Genomic DNA, 20723 nt, shown 5'->3' on the forward strand with positions numbered 1-20723 from the left:
GCTCGCCTTCTCCTACTCGTGCTCGCCTTCTCCTACTGGTGCTCACCTTCTCCTACTGGTGCTCGCCTTCTCCTACTGGTGCTCACCTTCTCCTACTCGTGCTCGCCTTCTCCTACTGGTGCTCGCCTTCTCCTACTGGTGCTCACCTTCTCCTACTGGTGCTCGCCTTCTCCTACTGGTGCTCACCTTCTCCTACTCGTGCTCACCTTCTCCTACTGGTGCTCGCCTTCTCCTACTGGTGCTCACCTTCTCCTACTCGTGCTCGCCTTCTCCTACTCGTGCTCACCTTCTCCTACTGGTGCTCACCTTCTCCTACTCGTGCTCGCCTTCTCCTACTCGTGCTCACCTTCTCCTACTGGTGCTCACCTTCTCCTACTGGTGCTCACCTTCTCCTACTCGTGCTCGCCTTCTCCTTCGCGTGCTTGCCTTCTCCTACTCGTGCTCGCCTTCTCCTACTGGTGCTCGCCTTCTCCTACTGGTGCTCGCCTTCTCCTACTCGTGCTCACCTTCTCCTACTCGTGCTCACCTTCTCCTACTGGTGCTCACCTTCTCCTACTCGTGCTCGCCTTCTCCTTCGCGTGCTCGCCTTCTCCTACTCGTGCTCGCCTTCTCCTACTGGTGCTCACCTTCTCCTACTGGTGCTCGCCTTCTCCTACTCGTGCTCACCTTCTCCTACTGGTGTTCGCCTTCTCCCTCTCGTGCTCGCCTTCTCCTACTCGTGCTCGCCTTCTCCCTCTCGTGCTCACCTTCTCCTACTCGTGCTCGCCTTCTCCTACTCGTGCTCGCCTTCTCCTACTCGTGCTCGCCTTCTCCTACTGGTACTCGCCTTCTCCTACTCGTGCTCGCCTTCTCCTACTCGTGCTCGCCTTCTCCTACTCGTGCTCACCTTCTCCTACTCGTGCTCACCTTCTCCTACTCGTGCTCGCCTTCTCCTACTCGTGCTCGCCTTCTCCTACTCGTGCTCACCTTCTCCTACTGGTGCTCGCCTTCTCCCTCTCGTGCTCGCCTTCTCCTACTCGTGCTCGCCTTCTCCTACTCGTGCTCGCCTTCTCCTACTCGTGCTCGCCTTCTCCTACTCGTGCTCACCTTCTCCTACTGGTGCTCACCTTCTCCTACTCGTGCTCACCTTCTCCTACTGGTGCTCGCCTTCTCCTACTCGTGCTCGCCTTCTTCTACTCGTGCTCGCCTTCTCCTACTGGTGCTCACCTTCTCCTACTCGTGCTCGCCTTCTCCTACTCGTGCTCGCCTTCTCCTACTCGTGCTCACCTTCTCCTACTGGTGCTCACCTTCTCCTACTCGTGCTCACCTTCTCCTACTGGTGCTCGCCTTCTCCTACTCGTGCTCGCCTTCTCCTACTCGTGCTCGCCTTCTCCTACTCGTGCTCGCCTTCTCCTACTCGTGCTCGCCTTCTCCCTCTCGTGCTCGTCTTCTCCTACTCGTGCTCACCTTCTCCTACTCGTGCTCACCTTCTCTTACTGGTGCTCACCTTCTCCTACTGGTGCTCACCTTCTCCTACTCGTGCTCGCCTTCTCCTACTCGTGCTCGCCTTCTCCTGGTGCTCACCTTCTCCTACTCGTGCTCGCCTTCTCCTTCGCGTGCTCGCCTTCTCCTACTCGTGCTCGCCTTCTCCTACTGGTGCTCGCCTTCTCCTACTGGTGCTCGCCTTCTCCTACTGGTGCTCGCCTTCTCCTACTCGTGCTCGCCTTCTCCCTCTCGTGCTCGCCTTCTCCTACTCGTGCTCACCTTCTCCTTCTGGTGCTCACCTTCTCCTACTCGTGCTCACCTTCTCCTACTGGTGCTCACCTTCTCCTACTCGTGCTCGCCTTCTCCTACTCGTGCTCACCTTCTCCTACTCGTGCTCACCTTCTCCTACTGGTGCTCGCCTTCTCCCTCTCGTGCTCGCCTTCTCCTACTCGTGCTCACCTTCTCCTACTCGTGCTCACCTTCTCCTACTCGTGCTCGCCTTCTCCTACTCGTGCTCGCCTTCTCCTACTCGTGCTCGCCTTCTCCTACTAGTGCTCGCCTTCTCCTACTCGTGCTCACCTTCTCCTACTGGTGCTCGCCTTCTCCTACTCGTGCTCGCCTTCTTCTACTCGTGCTCGCCTTCTCCTACTGGTGCTCACCTTCTCCTACTCGTGCTCGCCTTCTCCTACTCGTGCTCGCCTTCTCCTACTCGTGCTCACCTTCTCCTACTGGTGCTCACCTTCTCATACTCGTGCTCACCTTCTCCTACTGGTGCTCGCCTTCTCCTACTCGTGCTCGCCTTCTCCTACTCGTGCTCGCCTTCTCCTACTCGTGCTCGCCTTCTCCTACTCGTGCTCACCTTCTCCTACTCGTGCTCACCTTCTCCTACTCGTGCTCACCTTCTCCCTCTCGTGCTCGTCTTCTCCTACTCGTGCCCACCTTCTCCTACTCGTGCTCGCCTTCTCCTACTCGTGCTCGCCTTCTCCTACTCGTGCTCACCTTCTCCTACTGGTGCTCACCTTCTCATACTCGTGCTCACCTTCTCCTACTGGTGCTCGCCTTCTCCTACTCGTGCTCGCCTTCTCCTACTCGTGCTCGCCTTCTCCTACTCGTGCTCGCCTTCTCCTACTCGTGCTCACCTTCTCCCTCTCGTGCTCGCCTTCTCCTACTCGTGCTCACCTTCTCCTACTCGTGCTCACCTTCTCCCTCTCGTGCTCACCTTCTCCCTCTCGTGCTCGCCTTCTCCTACTCGTGCTCACCTTCTCCCTCTCGTGCTCGCCTTCTCCTACTCGTGCTCGCCTTCTCCTACTCGTGCTCACCTTCTCCCTCTCGTGCTCGTCTTCTCCTACTCGTGCTCGCCTTCTCCTGCTCGTGCTCACCTTCTCCTACTGGTGCTCACCTTCTCCTACTCGTGCTCGCCTTCTCCTACTCGTGCTCACCTTCTCCTACTCGTGCTCACCTTCTCCTACTGGTGCTCGCCTTCTCCCTCTCGTGCTCGCCTTCTCCTACTCGTGCTCACCTTCTCCTACTCGTGCTCACCTTCTCCTACTCGTGCTCGCCTTCTCCTACTCGTGCTCGCCTTCTCCTACTAGTGCTCGCCTTCTCCTACTCGTGCTCACCTTCTCCTACTGGTGCTCACCTTCTCCTACTGGTGCTCACCTTCTCCTACTCGTGCTCGCTTTCTCCTACTGGTGCTCGTCTTCTCCTACTCGTGCTCACCTTCTCCTACTGGTGCTCACCTTCTCCTACTCGTGCTCGCCTTCTCCTACTCGTGCTCACCTTCTCCTACTCGTGCTCGCCTTCTCCTACTCGTGCTCGCCTTCTCCTACTCGTGCTCGCCTTCTCCTACTCGTGCTCACCTTCTCCTACTGGTGCTCACCTTCTCCTACTCGTGCTCACCTTCTCCTACTCGTGCTCGTCTTCTCCTACTCGTGCTCACCTTCTCCTACTCGTGCTCGCCTTCTCCTACTGGTGCTCACCTTCTCCTACTCGTGCTCACCTTCTCCTACTCGTGCTCACCTTCTCCTACTCGTGCTCACCTTCTCCTACTCGTGCTCGCCTTCTCCTACTCGTGCTCGCCTTCTCCTACTGGTGCTCACCTTCTCCTACTCGTGCTCACCTTCTCCTACTCGTGCTCACCTTCTCCTACTCGTGCTCACCTTCTCCTACTCGTGCTCGCCTTCTCCTACTCGTGCTCGCCTTCTCCTACTCGTGCTCGCCTTCTCCTACTCGTGCTCACCTTCTCCTACTCGTGCTCGCCTTCTCCTACTCGTGCTCGCCTTCTCCCTCTCGTGCTCACCTTCTCCTACTCGTGTTCGCCTTCTCCTACTGGTGCTCACCTTCTCCTACTGGTGCTCACCTTCTCCTACTCGTGTTCGCCTTCTCCTACTGGTGCTCGCCTTCTCCTTCTCGTGCTCACCTTCTCCTACTCGTGCTCGCCTTCTCCTACTCGTGCTCACCTTCTCCTACTCGTGCTCGCCTTCTCCTACTCGTGCTCACCTTCTCCTACTGGTGTTCGCCTTCTCCTACTGGTGCTCGCCTTCTCCTACTCGTGCTCGCCTTCTCCTACTGGTGCTCACCTTCTCCTACTCGTGCTCGCCTTCTCCTACTCTCAGCCCCGCTCGCTGCCCAGCCCCGGCACCGTCATCCCCCCTACCCCACACCCCCACCCTCTCTGTCTCTACTCCCTGGCTCCGCCCCCCCCCACCTCTCTTACCTACATAGCCTCTTGATACAAGCAGCCCCTTTTGCCCACTTGAGCAATTGTTTCTTGCTGTGGTTGTCACACCTGATGACGGATGCTTGTGTTGCGCCCGAAACGTCGTGATTTAATTTTCATTTATTTTCATACCTACGTGACTTTACCGAAATAACCAAAGAGCATGTAAGCCTACGTATTATTGTATACGGGATAAAACGAAAAAAAACATCCATATAGCTATTTCGGTAAAAGTGAGTCAGGAGAAAGGAGGGGGGGGCCCACAGTCAGATCTTGCACAGCCCCCCCCCCCCAGTTGCAATAACTCCTTGCGCCCCTGCTCACAGCGCTTTGCCCCGGCAGTCTGTTACAGGTGTAGCGACGTATATTGGGTCACTACGGCATCTAGCGCGAGTCACTGACAGAAGAGTGTAATTGTGTGTATGTGAGAGCCTCTCTCAGTCACTAGTGTATGTTACGGTATAGAAGGGGACTCTAGGGGGCAGGGTCCCAGGTGGCTGTCATAGAGAGACAGTCAGTACAGGCGGTGTGGGGCCCCAGAACCTTCTGGGAAGATCACGAAAGGGGCGGGGCCGAGGGCGGAGGGAGGCCCCCGCTCAGGGGATAAAAGCTGGTCCAGGGGGAACAATCGCGGCCGTCTACAGGAATGGGAGCCGCCGTGCTACGCTTCCTCGGCCGTCGATCGTCACGGTCAGCATCGTGGGTCAGGTAGTATGACACTGAGTGACCCGGTTGTGTAGTTACCCTGTTGTGGTCTAGTACCCCGTTGGGAGTCTAGCTAACCCGTTGTGGTTTATGCAAGCACCCTGTTGGGGTCGAGACGTGAACGTGTTGCCTCCAAGTCACGTGTGTGCCTCCACTGAAACCACTACACAGGCCACACGGAGGCGGGGCGGGGGGGGGGTCTTTGGCTCACATCATCGTGCTTACCCGATGACGCAGTGGGCGGCCGTGACGAGCCAGCGGGCCGAGAGGAGCGCCGCGCCGCACTGGAACCTCTCCTGGTGGTAGAGGGCGGCGGCCCAGGGCCACGCTCCGGCCTCCGCGTCGCCCCCTCCCACGATGCGCCCCAACGGGGAGAGCGCCGCGGGGCCCCTCGACGCGGGGCCAGGCTCGCCCGGAACCAGCGGACGGCGTCCGCAGTCTTAAGGCGTGGAGAAGTAGCAGTGGGAGAGTGTTTGTGAGAGTGTTTGTGAGAGTGTTTGTGAGTGTTTGTCAGTGTGTTTGTGAGTGTTTGTGAGAGTGTTTGTGTTTGTGAGTGTTTGTGAGTGTGTTTGTGAGAGTGTTTGTGAGTGTGTTTGTGAGAGTGTTTGTGAGTGTTTGTGAGAGTGTTTGTGAGTGTTTGTGAGAGTGTCTGTGTGTCTGTGAGAGTGTCTGTGAGTGTGTTTGTGAGTGTGTTTGTGAGCGTGTTTGTGAGTGTTTGTGAGAGTGTTTGTGTGTTTGTGAGAGTGTTTGTGAGAGTGTGAGTGTGTTTGTGAGTGTGTTTGTGAGTGTTTGTGAGTGTGTTTGTGAGTGTTTGTGAGTGTGTTTGTGAGTGTGTTTGTGAGTGTGTTTGTGAGTGTGTTTGTGAGAGTGTTTGTGAGAGTGTTTGTGAGTGTGTTTGTGAGTGTTTGTGAGTGTTTGTGAGAGTGTTTGTGAGTGTGTTTGTGTGAGTGTTTGTGAGTGTGTTTGTGAGTGTGTTTGTGAGTGTGTTTGTGAGTGTGTTTTTTGAGTGTTTGTGAGAGTGTTTGTGAGAGTGTTTGTGAGTGTGTTTGTGAGAGTGTTTGTGAGAGTGTTTATGAGTGTGTTTGTGAGTGTGTTTTTGAGTGTTTGTGAGAGTCTTTGTGAGTGTTTGTGAGTGTCTATGAGAGTATTTGTGAGCGTGTTTGTGTGTTTGTGAGTTTTTGTGAGTGTTTGTGTGTTTGTGAGAGTGTTTGTGAGAGTGTTTGTGAGTATTTGTGAGTGTTTGTGAGAGTGTTTGTGAGAGTGTTTGTGAGTGTGTTTGTGAGAGTGTTTGTGAGAGTGTTTCTGAGTATTTGTGAGTGTGTTTGTGAGTGTTTGTGAGAGTGTTTGTGAGAGTGTTTGTGAGTGTGTTTGTGAGTGTTTGTGAGAGTGTTTGTGAGTGTTTGTGAGTGTATTTGTGAGTGTTTGTGTGTTTGTGAGTGTTTGTGATAGTGTTTGTGAGTGTGTTTGTGAGAGTGTTTGTGAGAGTGTTTGTGAGTGTGTTTGTGAGTGTTTGTGAGTGTGTTTGTGAGTGTGTTTGTGTGTTTGTGAGAGTGTTTGTGAGAGTGTTTGTGAGTGTGTTTGTGTGTTTGTGAGTGTTTGTGAGTGTGTTTGCGAGTGTGTTTGTGAGTGTTTGTGAGTGTGTGAGTGTTTGTGAGAGTGTTTGTGAGTGTGTTTGTGAGTGTGTTTGGCTGCTTTGTTTGGCAAAGCATTATCGTGCCAAACCGCTTTTTTGGCAAAGCAGCCAAACGCGGCTCAGGATGGAACGAATAGTGGGATTTTTTGGGGGGTTAGTTTGCGTAAATATAAACTTGTCATTAAACCCGCTACCACCCGACACAGCCAAAGTAAGAAACCAAGATAACCCTTTCTATTTGGCTGTGTGGGGTGGTGGCGGGTTTAACGGCACATTTGTATTCATGTTATCTAACACAAAAAAACGTTATTATGGATAATATTGGTCACGAAAGCCTGCTACTACAATGTGTTAAAACTCGAGAATGGATATTGAGGCCGGTTCAGTGCGATCCGGTAAGGGGCCGTCCATAAATGACGTCACGCGATTTTGGACGATTTTTGACCCCCCTCCCCTTCGTCACACGGCGTCACGAAAAGTCAGACCCCCCCTCAGATATGACGTCACAAAGCTCTGCCCCCCCCCCCAAAATCATATTTCCATTTTGAAAATAAAACATGCTTCAAATCGTTTTAAACTATTGTCATTGTAGTGCGTATTTAATGTGGCGCTGCACTCTGATGTTGTAGGAGAAAACATTTAATAAAAAGTCTTTAATTAAGTAGAACGTGTAAGAGTATTCTTATAACAATTTTATATTCATTTAAAGTTGCGCATTTTTACGTGACGTCACATTTCTCAAACCCCCCCCCCCCGCCCCACCTCGTCACACATCGTCACAAATGTCCGACCCCCCCCTCTCCCCCCCCCCCCAGGTGCGTGACGTCATTTATGGACGGCCCCTAAGTTGTGGCCCAGCCATTGGTGGATCGTCTGCATTGGGGATCCAGTGGAGGGATCGCGGTGTTGGGGTGACGGAGAGGAGTGAAGTTGGCAAGGCGACTGCGTTGCGAGGGTGGAAGCCGGAGAAGAGACAGGGAATTGACGGAGAGGCTTCTGCGTACCTTTTGGGTTGCAGTAGACGTAGGCCACTCTGCCACTCTCACAGCGGTCCCTGTAAGAGACACGGCCAAGCAGCCCAGGCTGCTCACGCGCTTGGCAATGCACTTATTATTACTTGTTTTAAGTTTGTTGTGCACCTCCTCCGATCGACACGGTTGGCTACGAACGGTGCGAAAGAAGTTCAACACACACACATACGTGATGATGCTTGTTTCCCCGTGAAAATCCTTACCGAGTCTCAACACTCTTCTTCAGCAGGGTCCTGCTAAATTTTTTTTGAAGTGGGGGGAGGGACGAGATGCTGCTGCTGCTGCCACGTGACCCCAATTGAGTGATTTGCAGGTATATTTTGAGCCTTGGGATGTTTAGGCCAATACTGGTTACATTGTGTGTGTGTATCAATAATCCATGCAGAATAGGGGGACAACATACACACTCCACACACTCCACGTGCACAAAGGCAAAATAAAAGCAAAGATCCCTCCCTTGTATAGCTTTAAATAGGCTTTTTGGGGTAAGTGTTGTTAGTGAGCATCTATGAAGGCCGGCACGGCACGCGAGGGGGTGGGTGGCCAGCGCCACGCCCGTCCGCTTTTGTCCACCTCGTGTTGATGTTTACACATCGCACCGGGTACTCAATTGGGGCTCAGTTAACCTAGGGGAGGCTCAGGACCGCTTCAGATTCTCACTGGTGTTGGTCGCGAGCGAGAATCGAGCCCTGGTCGCCGGGTTCGTAGGACAGCGCGCGAACCACCATGCACGCACTCCTTGCTGATCTCGTCAAGAAGCGTAAACCAGCACGCAAACTCCGGTCATCCTCGCAGCAGCCGCTCCTGGCTGGCCATCGGACAAAGACGGTGGTCACCGCATCGCGCGGCGCTTTCACATGCGCTTCTGCGGCCGTCTGGAACGCTCTCTTCCTTCCGATATTAAGGAAGCCACTGGTGCTGTGCACTTTTAGATCATCGTCTAGGTTGACAAACTCATTTCTTTAGAACTGCTTCTTGTGTTTAGTTTGTTGTCCTTCCCCCTTCCCCTGCACCTCCGATTAGCACTGTTGGCCACGTGCGGGGCGAAAGAACTCTAACCACACACACGCACGTGTACGTACATAGTACACACACGCGTACGTACATACACACACGTACGTACATAGTACACACACACACGCTCGTACGTACATAGTACACACACACACACGCGTACGTACATACACACACACACGCGTACATACATAGTACACACACACACGCTCGTACGTACATAGTACACACACACATGCGTACGTACACACACACACACACGCGTACGTACATACACACACACGCGTACGTACATAGTACACACACACATGCGTACGTACACACACACACATACACGTACGTACATACACACACACGCGCGTACGTACATAGTACACACACACACATGCGTACGTACATACACATGCGTACGTACATAGTACACACACACATGTAGGTACATAGTACACACACGCGTACGTACATAGTACACACACAGGCATACGCACATAGTACACACACACACGTATATAGTACACACACACGTACGTACATAGTACACACACACGCGTACGTACATACACACACGTACGTACATAGTACACACACACGTACATAGTACACACACACGCGTACGTACATAGTACACACACGTACGTAGTACACACACACGTACGTAGTACACACACACACACGTGTGTGCAGAAACAGGAGGGAGAACGCAAGAAAGCGCGCGAGTCGACGGAGTCGAACCCCGGGCCCCCACCCCTTCTCACTCGCCATCTCGGCGAGGCCGCGGGCCCTGCACGGGACTCGGCCTCACCACGGCAATGTAAAGTACACTTTTAGTGAATCTTTTGCTAATAACTCATGTTCATTGTTCACTATTATTAAACTAATAATATCACAATAATTATGTTTGTGTGCAGAAAATATTTTTTCATTATTAGGTTGGTGCCCACTGCGGCGCCCGTGAATCGAGGGAGGCGCGGGGGGGGGGGGGAGGGGGGGCAGGCGGGGGGGGGCAGGCGGGGGGGGGGGAGAGGGGGGGCAGGCGGGGGGGGGGGCACGCACACGGGGCTGGCCTCGATGCCCGACGACGTCGCGCTGACGACGACGTACGGAGCGTAGCCCTCGGCCTCCATCGTCTCGTCGTGCATCAGGGCGTCGCTGCGGTGTGGGGCGGGGAGAAACAGAATCGGAATCATAATATTTATCTAACCTATAAAATTCATTTTTTGTCTGTCCGTCTGTCCGTCTGTCTGTGTACGCTCGCTTGCGGGGGATTTGGCTCTCGGACCGCGGGGTTCGCGTGGAAAAACGTTTGCCGGGCGGCATGCCCCGGGCCCCCCGCTTGGTATAAGTTAGATTCCGTTTTGCCATCCGTCGCCTTTAAAGTGGTAAAATTAACGTTTTGGTGCGATATATCTTTATTTATTTATTTACTTTTACCGACCGGCTCGCTGCTGCGCATGCGCGAAACGCCGACGCGAGTTGTTGCCCCTGGCAACACACAGACGCGAGTTGTTGCCCCTGGCAATGCACAGACGCGAGTTGTTGCCCCTGGCAACACACAGACGCCGTAGCCGCAGGGGGGACGCCATTGCTCATTCAAAACGCGACGCTGTGCATTGTCTTTGAGCTGTGTGACGCCTTCTGGCGTCATGTGGTCCAGCACCAATTGGGTCGAGGCTCAAAAGAAAGCCGTCCCTTGGTGTGGACCAATCAGTTTCAAGGACAATGCATATATTATCATAGTATGTTTTTTGTTTGCATTTTGACTGCAGGTATTGTGGTTAATGCAGCCATGATCCTTGTAAAAAAAGGTTTCAGTTTTGTTGACAGAAAAAAGGGGAAAAACCCTATTATTACATTTTGGTACTGGCAAAGGAGGTCTAATGATGTAGAAAACGAGCCAGTTTGTAGGTGGGGGAGTTGATAGTAGAGACGATGGGACGAAGGGGTGTGTCTACTTTATGCATTTTTGGTAAGCCAGCAGAAGGTTTCAACGAGAACTGTTTGGTTTGATCAATTAATTCGGTTGTATCAGAAATGATTTTGTTGGTTTGTATGACGAGGCTGTCAGTGGGATCTCTTTTTATTTTTGTATAGCTGCCATCGTTGAGTAATTCTTGAATTTTGTTGTTATATTCTATTTTATCCATGATGACAGTGGCATTGCCCTTGTCGGCTGAGAGGATGAACACAAAACAGACCTAAAACACGGTAGGACCAACACCTCGGCCGTGGAAAATCACTGTTATAATTCAGTAGGCTCACATGACATTGACTTCTCCAAGACGGAGGTTCTTTGCAAACCAACCGGCTACCATGAGAGATTCGTTCATGAGGCCATTCACATATACAAGCACAGAGACAATTTCAACCGAGAAGATGGATTCTGGCTTAGTAACCATTGGAAAGATGTTTAAAACCATTTCCGTTCTTAATTGATTGTTCACGCTTACGGTGGCTTTCAGACCGCATCCATTATTTTCGTCTCCCCCCTCGTCTTTTCCGAACATAGATGGACTCGTCCATCTGAATAACTGCCAAATCGCTCTCGTAAAAAAAAAAACGCCACTTTTTTCAAATTTTCTTGCCGTGGTTTTCACACCTGATGATGATTGCTTGTGTTGCAGTCGAAACGTCGTGAGAATTGTATTGTTTTATCTTTTTATTATTTTATTGTTTCCCTTCTACGTGACTCTCACGAAACAACCAAGAATATGAATCCCTGCAGTCACGAAAGCTTTAAATCAAAATTTAAGGACGTTTGTGTTGCGCCCGAAACGTCGTGATTTAACTTAGTTTTTTTCATTCATTTAATTAAAATTTTTACCTACGTGACTTTACCGAAAAAAAACAAAGAGTGTGCGACAGACGTTCAACTAAAAGTTTCTGTTTCACAAACCATCGGTCGCACGGCCTCCTGGCGTAGCGCAATTTTAATCGACATTGACTCAAATACGAGCAAAACTCTGGACCACTTTCGATATGAAACTACTGAAACTCAACTCATTTTTATTTTACCAGCTACTTTTTCAGATGCGAACCTGGCCACAAATGATAGCCCAACGAAGTGGCTCATCACGTGGACATTTGCAGCAGCCAGATACTCTGAACGCTTGTTTCTAAATGTGGAGAGAAAAACCGGCGGATCCGAAGAAAAATCCACGCAAGCACAGAGAGAGAGACACGCAAACTCCAAATATACAACAGCAGGCATCAGGTTCGGAATCGAACCCACGACCTCCTGTATACCAGGATGAGGTAGTTAACATCTCATAGCCACAGAGATAAATGGTGTCGATATACAGCGTCTCACCAGCAGCAGAGGCAGGCTCGCTTGAATCAATGGCGGTGAACTGCTGATAAATTTCGAGTTATGCATCACTTAATAATTTAGCATTGAACTTGAACTCCATTGAGTAAAGACAGAAGACCTGTTAAGATCAGCAGTTCGCCAGCATTGATTCAAGCGAGCCTGATTCTGCTGCTGATGCGACACCCAGTGGCGAAACCTGCCCCGCGTCTTTGCTCGCATTTGAATCAAGGATGCTGAAATTCAAGCATCTTCCAGAAGGCGGAATGCGGCTGACGGGATGTGTAAAAAAGGGTTTCATTTTTGTACTGGGAGAGGCAGACGTGTGAAGGAGGAAAGGGATCATCTGCCTATTTATTTAACGTTGAGAGCCGGACTTATACTGGCGGTGGCTATGAAATTTTAACTCCCTCGCCTGGTATACAGGAGGTCGTGAGTGCGATCCCGACTCTGACGTCTGCTGCTGTATATTTGGAGTTTGCGTGTCTCTCTCTCCCTTTGGTGAGATGTTAACTACCTCGCCTGGTATACAGGAGGTCGTGGGTTCGATCCCGACTCTGACGTCTGCTGCTGTATATTTGGAGTTTGCGTGTCTCTCTCTCCCTTTGGTGAGATGTTAACTACCTCGCCTGGTATACAGGAGGTCGTGGGTTCGATCCCGACTCTGACGTCTGCTGCTGTATATTTGGAGTTTGCGTGTCTCTCTCTCCCTTTGGTGAGATGTTAACTACCTCGCCTGGTATACAGGAGGTCGTGGGTTCGATCCCGACTCTGACGTCTGCTGCTGTATATTTGGAGTTTGCGAGTCTCTCTCTCCCTTTGGTGAGATGTTAACTACCTCGCCTGGTATACAGGAGATCGTGGGTTCGATCCCGACTCTGACGTCTGCTGCTGTATATTTGGTGTTTGCGTGTCTCTCTCTCCCTTTGGTGAGATGTTAACTACCTCGCCTGGTATACAGGAGGTCGTGGGTTCGATCCCGACTCTGACGTCTGCTGCTGTATATTTGGAGTTTGCGTGCCTGTCTCTCCCCATGGTCGCATGAATTTTTCTCCGGACCCTTCCACATTTAGAATCACCGTCACCACGCGTTAAGAGTATTTGGCTGCTTCTATATATATACACGCGATGATGATGATCATGATACGCCACTTAATTGAGCTATTTGTGATAGCCAGGTCGCTTCTGAAAAAGAGCTGTATAGCACAGTGGGCTTTTACTTGGTCAAATAGCAAAAAAAAGTTTAGTGCGTGAGAGAGTGTGCGAGTGACAAAGAAGACGTTCAGTATGTGGGGCCAAAGGCCATCCCTGTCGCAACCCAAGGTAAACAGGAAATGGCTCCGTGGCTTTATCCGGGCCTGCCCACCGTCACGAAGGCCCTTGAATGAGTTGCGAGCAGAGGGTCAGGGACCCCAACAGCAACAAGAATAACCCGGGGCCCTAGCCGATCGATCAAATCAGAGGCCTTGACCAGGTCAAAATAAAAAAAAAAATCTCTCCGTCTTCCACCCCCCGCCCCCCCAGGCCCCCCAAAGCCCCCCCCCCCGCCCCAGTCTCCGCCTTTCCCCCCCGCCCCCACAGGCCCCCCAAAGCCCCCCCCCGCCCCCGCTCCACCGTCTCTCACGGGTAGTGCAGGGAGACGCAGGTGTGGTTGGAGAGGCTCCGGCTCCACGTGTCTGCGCACGCGCTCCCCCAGGCGGCGTCGCGCTGCGTCCACAGCTGGGGGACGCCACGGGCGGTCGCGTTGGGGGCCGGCACAGAGAGGTCCAGCAGACGGACTGGCGCACGCAGACAGACAGACACGTGGCTGTGCAGGCAGACTGGTGGGCACGTATATAGATGAAGGGCTGTGCAGACAGACTAGTGGGCACGTATATAGATGAAGGGCTGTGCAGACAGACTGGTGGGCACGTATATAGATGAAGGGCTGTGCAGACAGACTAGTGGGCACGTATATAGATGAAGGGCTGTGCAGATAGACTGGTGGGCACGTATATAGATGAAGGGCTGTGCAGGCAGACTGGTGGGCACGTATATAGATGAAGGGCTGTGCAGGCAGACTAGTGGGCACGTATATAGATGAAGGGCTGTGCAGGCAGACTGGTGGGCACGTATATAGATGAAGGGCTGTGCAGACAGACTAGTGGGCACGTATATAGATGAAGGGCTGTGCAGATAGACTGGTGGGCACGTATATAGATGAAGGGCTGTGCAGGCAGACTGGTGGGCACGTATATAGATGAAGGGCTGTGCAGGCAGACTAGTGGGCACGTATATAGATGAAGGGCTGTGCAGATAGACTGGTGGGCACGTATATAGATGAAGGGCTGTGCAGGCAGACTGGTGGGCACGTATATAGATGAAGGGCTGTGCAGGCAGACTGGTGGGCACGTATATAGATGAAGGGCTGTGCAGGCAGACTGGTGGGCACGTATATAGATGTAGGGGTGTGCAGGCAGACTGGTGGGCACGTATATAGATGAAGGGCTGTGCAGGCAGACTGGTGGGCACGTATATAGATGAAGGGCTGTGCAGGCAGACTGGTGGGCACGTATATAGATGAAGGGCTGTGCAGGCAGACTGGTGGGCACGTATATAGATGAAGGGCTGTGCAGATAGACTAGTGGGTACGTATATAGATGAAGGGCTGTGCAGGCAGACTGGTGGGCACGTATATAGATGAAGGGCTGTGCAGGCAGACTGGTGGGCACGTATATAGATGAAGGGCTGTGCAGGCAGACTGGTGGGCACGTATATAGATGAAGGGCTGTGCAGGCAGACTGGTGGGCACGTATATAGATGAAGGGCTGTGCAGGCAGACTGGTGGGCACGTATATAGATGAAGGGCTGTGCAGGCAGACTGGTGTGTGCGGACAGACACCACAGCACGTGTGGCAGGGCAGCGCCGCAGCGCCGCAGCGGTGACGCACCTCACGGCAAGAACCCCCTGGGTTCGATTCCCGACACGGGCGGCTATATCTGTGTGGAGTTTGTATTTTCTCCTCCTGTCCTGCGATGGGGTTTCCTCTGGGTGCTCGGGTTTCCTCCCGTAGCTAAAGCCACACACACTCATTGACCCACTCACTCGCCCACCCCCAACCAGGGCCGTTATTATCCAATAGGCCACAGTAGGCACTGTGCATAGGGCCTTCGGAAAGTAAAAGTGGCCTACGAAAAAAATGTGACCATGTTTTATTGATTGTATTATACCAAATGTAACCAAGATATCTTCTTGAATAAATATATCCATATGGCAAGGATAGGTAACAGTGTACCGTATTTTCCCGCATATAACCCGTGGGGTATACCACTTTTTACAAACAAAACAAGACCCTGCGGGGTATATGGAGGTGCGGGCTATATGCGGGAAAATACAAAGAAGCACAGTCGCGTCAATCGTTTTTTTTGCTCATAAGTTGAGAGAAATTAACACCGGAGATTAACTTTTCGAGATTTTTTTCACTGCAAAAATCACAATAACATCTTCAGATGGTGTTTGTTCGCTCAATAAAGCGAGTGACAGCGGCCGTAGTAACCATGGGGCAGCAGTGCCAACTGTAGAATGTTATCACTTGAAGGCCTCTGAACCAGAAGTGTCTAGGGCCTGCAAGAACCTTAATTCGACCTTTGTGTGAAAAACCTAATCGGACCCCTCCTGAAAAAAAGTCTAGAGGCTCAGCGAGGAGTTTTCTGGGTAGAAAGAAAGTAATATTTAATTAATTATAACATGGTAGGAAGGAGACACAGTCAAGCAGACAGGCAGAGTCATGGGTTCGATCCCAACCCTGACGCCCACTGTATGTTGGGAGTTTGCGGTGTCTCTCTCTCTCTCTCCCCGTGGTGGCGTGGATTCTTCTCCGGATCCTTCAGTTTGTCCCCCCTCTCCACTTAGAATCAACACCCACGCGTTCAGAGTATTTGGCTGCTCCAAATGTCCACGCCGATGGCAAGGCACTTGGCTGGACTAATCGGAGGCTTCATTTTGACTTTGTGGGGCTCTGAATGGCCTCGCTCCGTCTTAACGAAACGAGCTGCTCACCCAATGTCTAGGATGGGATGGGGTAAGGGGGCCTTGTGGGGTGAAAGAAAATAATTTCTCCGTGGTGGCGTGGACTTTTCTCCGGGTCCTCCGGTGTTTCCCCCCCCCCCCTACTCCACATTTAGAATCGACATCACGCCTTTAGACTATTTGACTACTGCTATAAATGTCAACACGACGACGATGATAATGATGATAAGCCACTCCGTTGAGCTGCTATCATGCGTGATAGCCAGGTTGCTTCAGAAAAACAAGAGCAACATCGCAGCTCAGTGGGGCCTTAGCTGGTAAAAATAAAAAGTTAAAAGAATAATGGATGAACAGGCAGGCAGATGGACAAGCAACTGACAGGCTGGCAGATGGACAAGCAACTGACAGGCTGACAGACACATTAGACAGTAATAGAGGGTTTTCTGCAACCAATATTATCCACAATTGCGGTGGAGGGCGGGGGGGTGTCCGTGATAGATCGCGTAAAATATAAATGCGTCGTTAAACCCGCCACCACCCGACACACCCAATTAGTAATGTTTGTCGTCTTCTTTGGTTCTTTCGGTAAAGTCACGTAGAATGAGAATAAAATAATAAATTGATAAAATAACACAATAATATTCTCACGACGTTTCGGCCACAACACCAGCGGCCTTCATCAGGTGAAGGGATGAGACTGTTGTCCTACCAGACATGAGACTGTTGTCCTACCAGACAGTCTCGTCCCTTCACCTGATGAAGGCCGCTTGTGTTGTGGCCGAAACGTCGTGAGAATATTATTGTGTTATTTTAATTTATCAATTTATTATTTTATTCTCATTCTACGTGACTTTAGCGAAAGAACCAAAGAAGATGAATCCTTGCAGTCACGAAAGCTTTAAATCGAAATGTTTGTCGTGTAAACAAGACGCGTGGCTATCGCTTAGCCGCGAGGCACCCGTGTCGCCCCCGCTGTGGCCACCACCACCACCACCTCCACCACCCCTTGGCGTGCCAGGGGGAGTCGCGGTGCGGAGCGGCGCTCACCGCAGCCTCTCTCCTCGGATCCGTCGCCGCACTCCCAGCTCCCATTGCACACGGACGCCGCGCTCACGCAGCCGCCAAGTCGGCACTGGAACTCGCCCTGCGAGCACGGCGCTAAGCACGAACAGAGAGAGAGAGAGCACACAGAGAGAGAGAGCACACACAGAGAGAGAGAGCACACAGAGAGAGAGAGAGAACACAGAGAGCACACACACAGAGAGAGCACACACACACAGAGAGCATACAAAGAGCACACACAGAGAGAGCACACACACAGAGCACAGAGAGAGAGAGCGCACACACACACACAGAGCACACACAGAGCACACACACAGAGAGACCACACACAGAGAGAGCACAGAGAGAGAGCGCACACACACACAGAGATCACACACAGAGCACACACACACAGAGCACACACAGAGAGAGAGAGCACACACACACAGAACACACACACACACAGAGCACACACACACACACAGACCACACACACAGAGAGAGCACCACACAGCGCACAAACACAGAGCGCACAATACAGAGACCACACACACACAGAGAGCACACACACACACACACAGATTGAGAGCACACAAAGGCAGAGCACAGACACACAGACCGCACACACAGAGACCACACACACACAGAGACCGTACACGCACACACAGACCGCACACACATAGACCGTACACACACACAGACCGTACACACACAGAGACCGCACACACACACAGACCGCACACACACACAGAGACCGCACACACACACAGAGCGTACACACACACAGACCGCACACACACACAGACCGCACACACACACAGAGCGTACACACACACAGACCGCACACACACACAGAGCGTACACACACACAGACCGCACACACACACAGAGCTAAGCGCACGCAGAATCAACAACTTCTTTGGCACTAGTGCGTAAGCCGACCGTGCTAACATACTTATTGTATTGTCTAAGCCGCCCTGTGTGCTGAAAGCATCATCAGAGGCGATCAGGCTCCCCCTTATGAGAGGGCCACTGGACCCTTCCTTCTCATCTTCAGAACGACCAAAGACCGACTCCACTCCAGTTAACACGGCAGTGTTTAACCCGGTAAAATAACAACAATCTTTCGTTTAGTAATATACCCCGAGCGTAGAATTACTCCATCCCGTGACAGCATCACACGATGCATGTTTCCAGGCCGAATGTCCCCCCCACCTCCTCTCTGGTACCCCATCGGTGCGGCTAAGATGCCAGCATTGGCGATGGTGGGACGCGTAGCGTTAGCGGGGCCATTTATAATCGCCACACCTCGCTTGGCCACGGACCGTGTGACATTTAAGTCCGCGGTCCAAAGGGCCGCAGATTCCCCCCCCCCCCCCAACCTGTTCTCTAGGGGGCCCATTATGGTCCAGCGCGTCCGAGGCAATGCGCCAGTACTGATGACGATCCTGGGTTCAAGCCCGGGGTCCAGGTGCACGCGTCTCGCTGCGCTACGAGCGACCGCGGGGCACTGGGCTCGCCGCAGGAACTCACGCGGCAGGCCCAGGCGGAAGCCCGTCGTGAAGTTGGCGTGGAAGCCCCTCGCCGTGGTGGTCTTGTCGCTCAGGAAGATGACCGACATGAGGCTGGAGGGCGAGAAGAGGTCGCCTCCTGGGCCCGCGCCCGTGAAGCGGCCTGCTCGCGCCCGCGATGGATGGACGCACGTAGGGCAGACGGGCAGACGACAACCTCCGTTCGACGCCAGTCACGGGCCGTACGCCAGCCACGGGCCGTACGCCAGTCACGGGCCGTACGCAAGTTGAATTGAACGCAGCGCGTTCCGGAGATGCTTTGTGGACGGGTTGAGCCCTCGCCTGGACCCCTGCAGCGTTGCCAATCACTCAGCTATAGTGTGCGAGTGATGGGAACGTCAGCCGGGCGGCCGTGGCTACGCACGGTGGGCCTGTAAATCCCAGCGCTGTGGGTCGGTGGATCTATATGTGGGCGTCAAGGAGGTGCTCGTAACCTGGCTTCGCGTGAGGTGCTTCAGCAACAATGTGGACTAAACTCCATCCGTTTCGACTCCCTTCTTGCATGTTGGCAGCGATATGTTCAGGATCTAAATGCCAGTGGTGAAGTCTGCTAGGCACGAGAGGGCTCCGGGGTAGTTTTGCTGTTGAAAGGGCGCAGACTACAGTGATTTCCTGTTTTGGTCGATAGCTTTGGTTGTGTGGCCACAATCTCAATGTGGCTTCTGTTTTTAATGCATCTCTATAGATCTCTGTGCGCTTCCATGAATGTCTGTGCATCTCTATGGATCTCTGTGCATCTCTATGGATCTCTGTGCGCTTCCATGAATGTCTGTGTGTCTCTATAGATCTCTGTGCATCTCTATGGATCTGTGTGCTTCCATGAATGTCTGTGCATCTCTATGGATCTCTCTGCATCTCTATGGATCTGTGTGCTTCCATGGATGTCTGCGTGTCTCTTTGGATCTCTGTGCATCTCTATGGATCTCTGTGCATCTCTATAGATCTCTTTGCGCTTCCATGGATGTCTGTGTTTCTCTATGGATCTCTGTGCATCTCTATAGATCTCTGTGCGCTTCCATGAACGTGTATGTCTCTATGGATCTCTGTGCATCTCTATGGATCTCTGTGCGCTTCCATGAATGTCTGTGTGTCTCTATGCATCTCTGTGCATCTCTATAGATCTCTGTGCGCTTCCATGGATGTCTGCGTGTCTCTTTGGATCTCTGTGCATCTCTATAGATCTCTGTGCGCTTCCATGAATGTCTGTGCGTCTCTATGGATCTCTGTGCATCTCTATAGATCTCTGTGCGCTTCTCATGAATGTCTGTGCGTCTCTATGGATCTCTGTGCATCTCTATGGATCTCTGTGGTTCCATGAATGTCTGTGCATCTCTATGGATCTCTGTGCATCTCTATAGATCTCTGTGTGCTTCCATGGATGTCTGTGTGTCTCTATGGATCTCTGTGCATCTCTATGGATCTCTGTGCGCTTCCATGGATGTCTGTGTGTCTCTTTGGATCTCTGTGCGTCTCTATAGATCTCTGTGCGCTTCCATTAATGTCTGTGCGTCTCTATGGATCTCTGTGCATCTCTATAGATCTCTGTGCACTTCCATGGATGTCTGTGTGTCTCTATGGATCTCTGTGCATCTCTATGGATCTCTGTGCGCTTCCATGAATGTCTGTGCGTCTCTATGAATCTCTGTGCATCTCTATAGATATCTGTGCGCTTCCATGAATGTCTGTGTGTCTCTATGGATCTCTGTGCATCTCTATGGATCTCTGTGCGCTTCCATGGATGTCTGTGTGTCTCTATGGATCTCTGTGCATCTCTATAGATCTCTGTGCGCTTCCATGAATGTCTGTGCGTCTCTATGGATCTCTGTGCATCTCTATAGATCTCTGTGCGCTTCTCATGAATGTCTGTGCGTCTCTATGGATCTCTGTGCATCTCTATGGATCTCTGTGGTTCCATGAATGTCTGTGCATCTCTATGGATCTCTGTGCATCTCTATAGATCTCTGTGTGCTTCCATGGATGTCTGTGTGTCTCTATGGATCTCTGTGCATCTCTATGGATCTCTGTGCGCTTCCATGGATGTCTGTGTGTCTCTTTGGATCTCTGTGCGTCTCTATAGATCTCTGTGCGCTTCCATTAATGTCTGTGCGTCTCTATGGATCTCTGTGCATCTCTATAGATCTCTGTGCGCTTCCATGGATGTCTGTGTGTCTCTATGGATCTCTGTGCATCTCTATGGATCTCTGTGTGCTTCCATGAATGTCTGTGCGTCTC

At 52.0% G+C, this 20723-nt stretch overlaps 1 protein-coding gene across 1 annotated transcript in view; it reads right to left on the reverse strand.

Annotated features, from left to right (window-relative positions):
- The window catches only part of LOC142906267 (enteropeptidase-like), a 38278-nt gene that overhangs the window by 11038 nt on the left and 6517 nt on the right, over positions 1–20723 (reverse strand). The window contains exons 4-9 of the mRNA XM_076053740.1: positions 18454–18594; positions 16927–17037; positions 13495–13648; positions 9620–9715; positions 7526–7575; positions 5114–5327 (exon numbers count right to left, since the gene is read on the reverse strand). Coding sequence (XP_075909855.1) covers positions 5114–5327; positions 7526–7575; positions 9620–9715; positions 13495–13648; positions 16927–17037; positions 18454–18594 — 766 coding nt within the window. The remainder of the gene's footprint in view (positions 1–5113; positions 5328–7525; positions 7576–9619; positions 9716–13494; positions 13649–16926; positions 17038–18453; positions 18595–20723) is intronic.

Source organism: Petromyzon marinus, chromosome 62, assembly GCF_048934315.1.
Source record: "Petromyzon marinus isolate PM22_M1 ecotype Great Lakes invasive population chromosome 62, UKy_Petmar_22M1.pri1.0, whole genome shotgun sequence".
Lineage (NCBI taxonomy): Eukaryota > Metazoa > Chordata > Hyperoartia > Petromyzontiformes > Petromyzontidae > Petromyzon > Petromyzon marinus.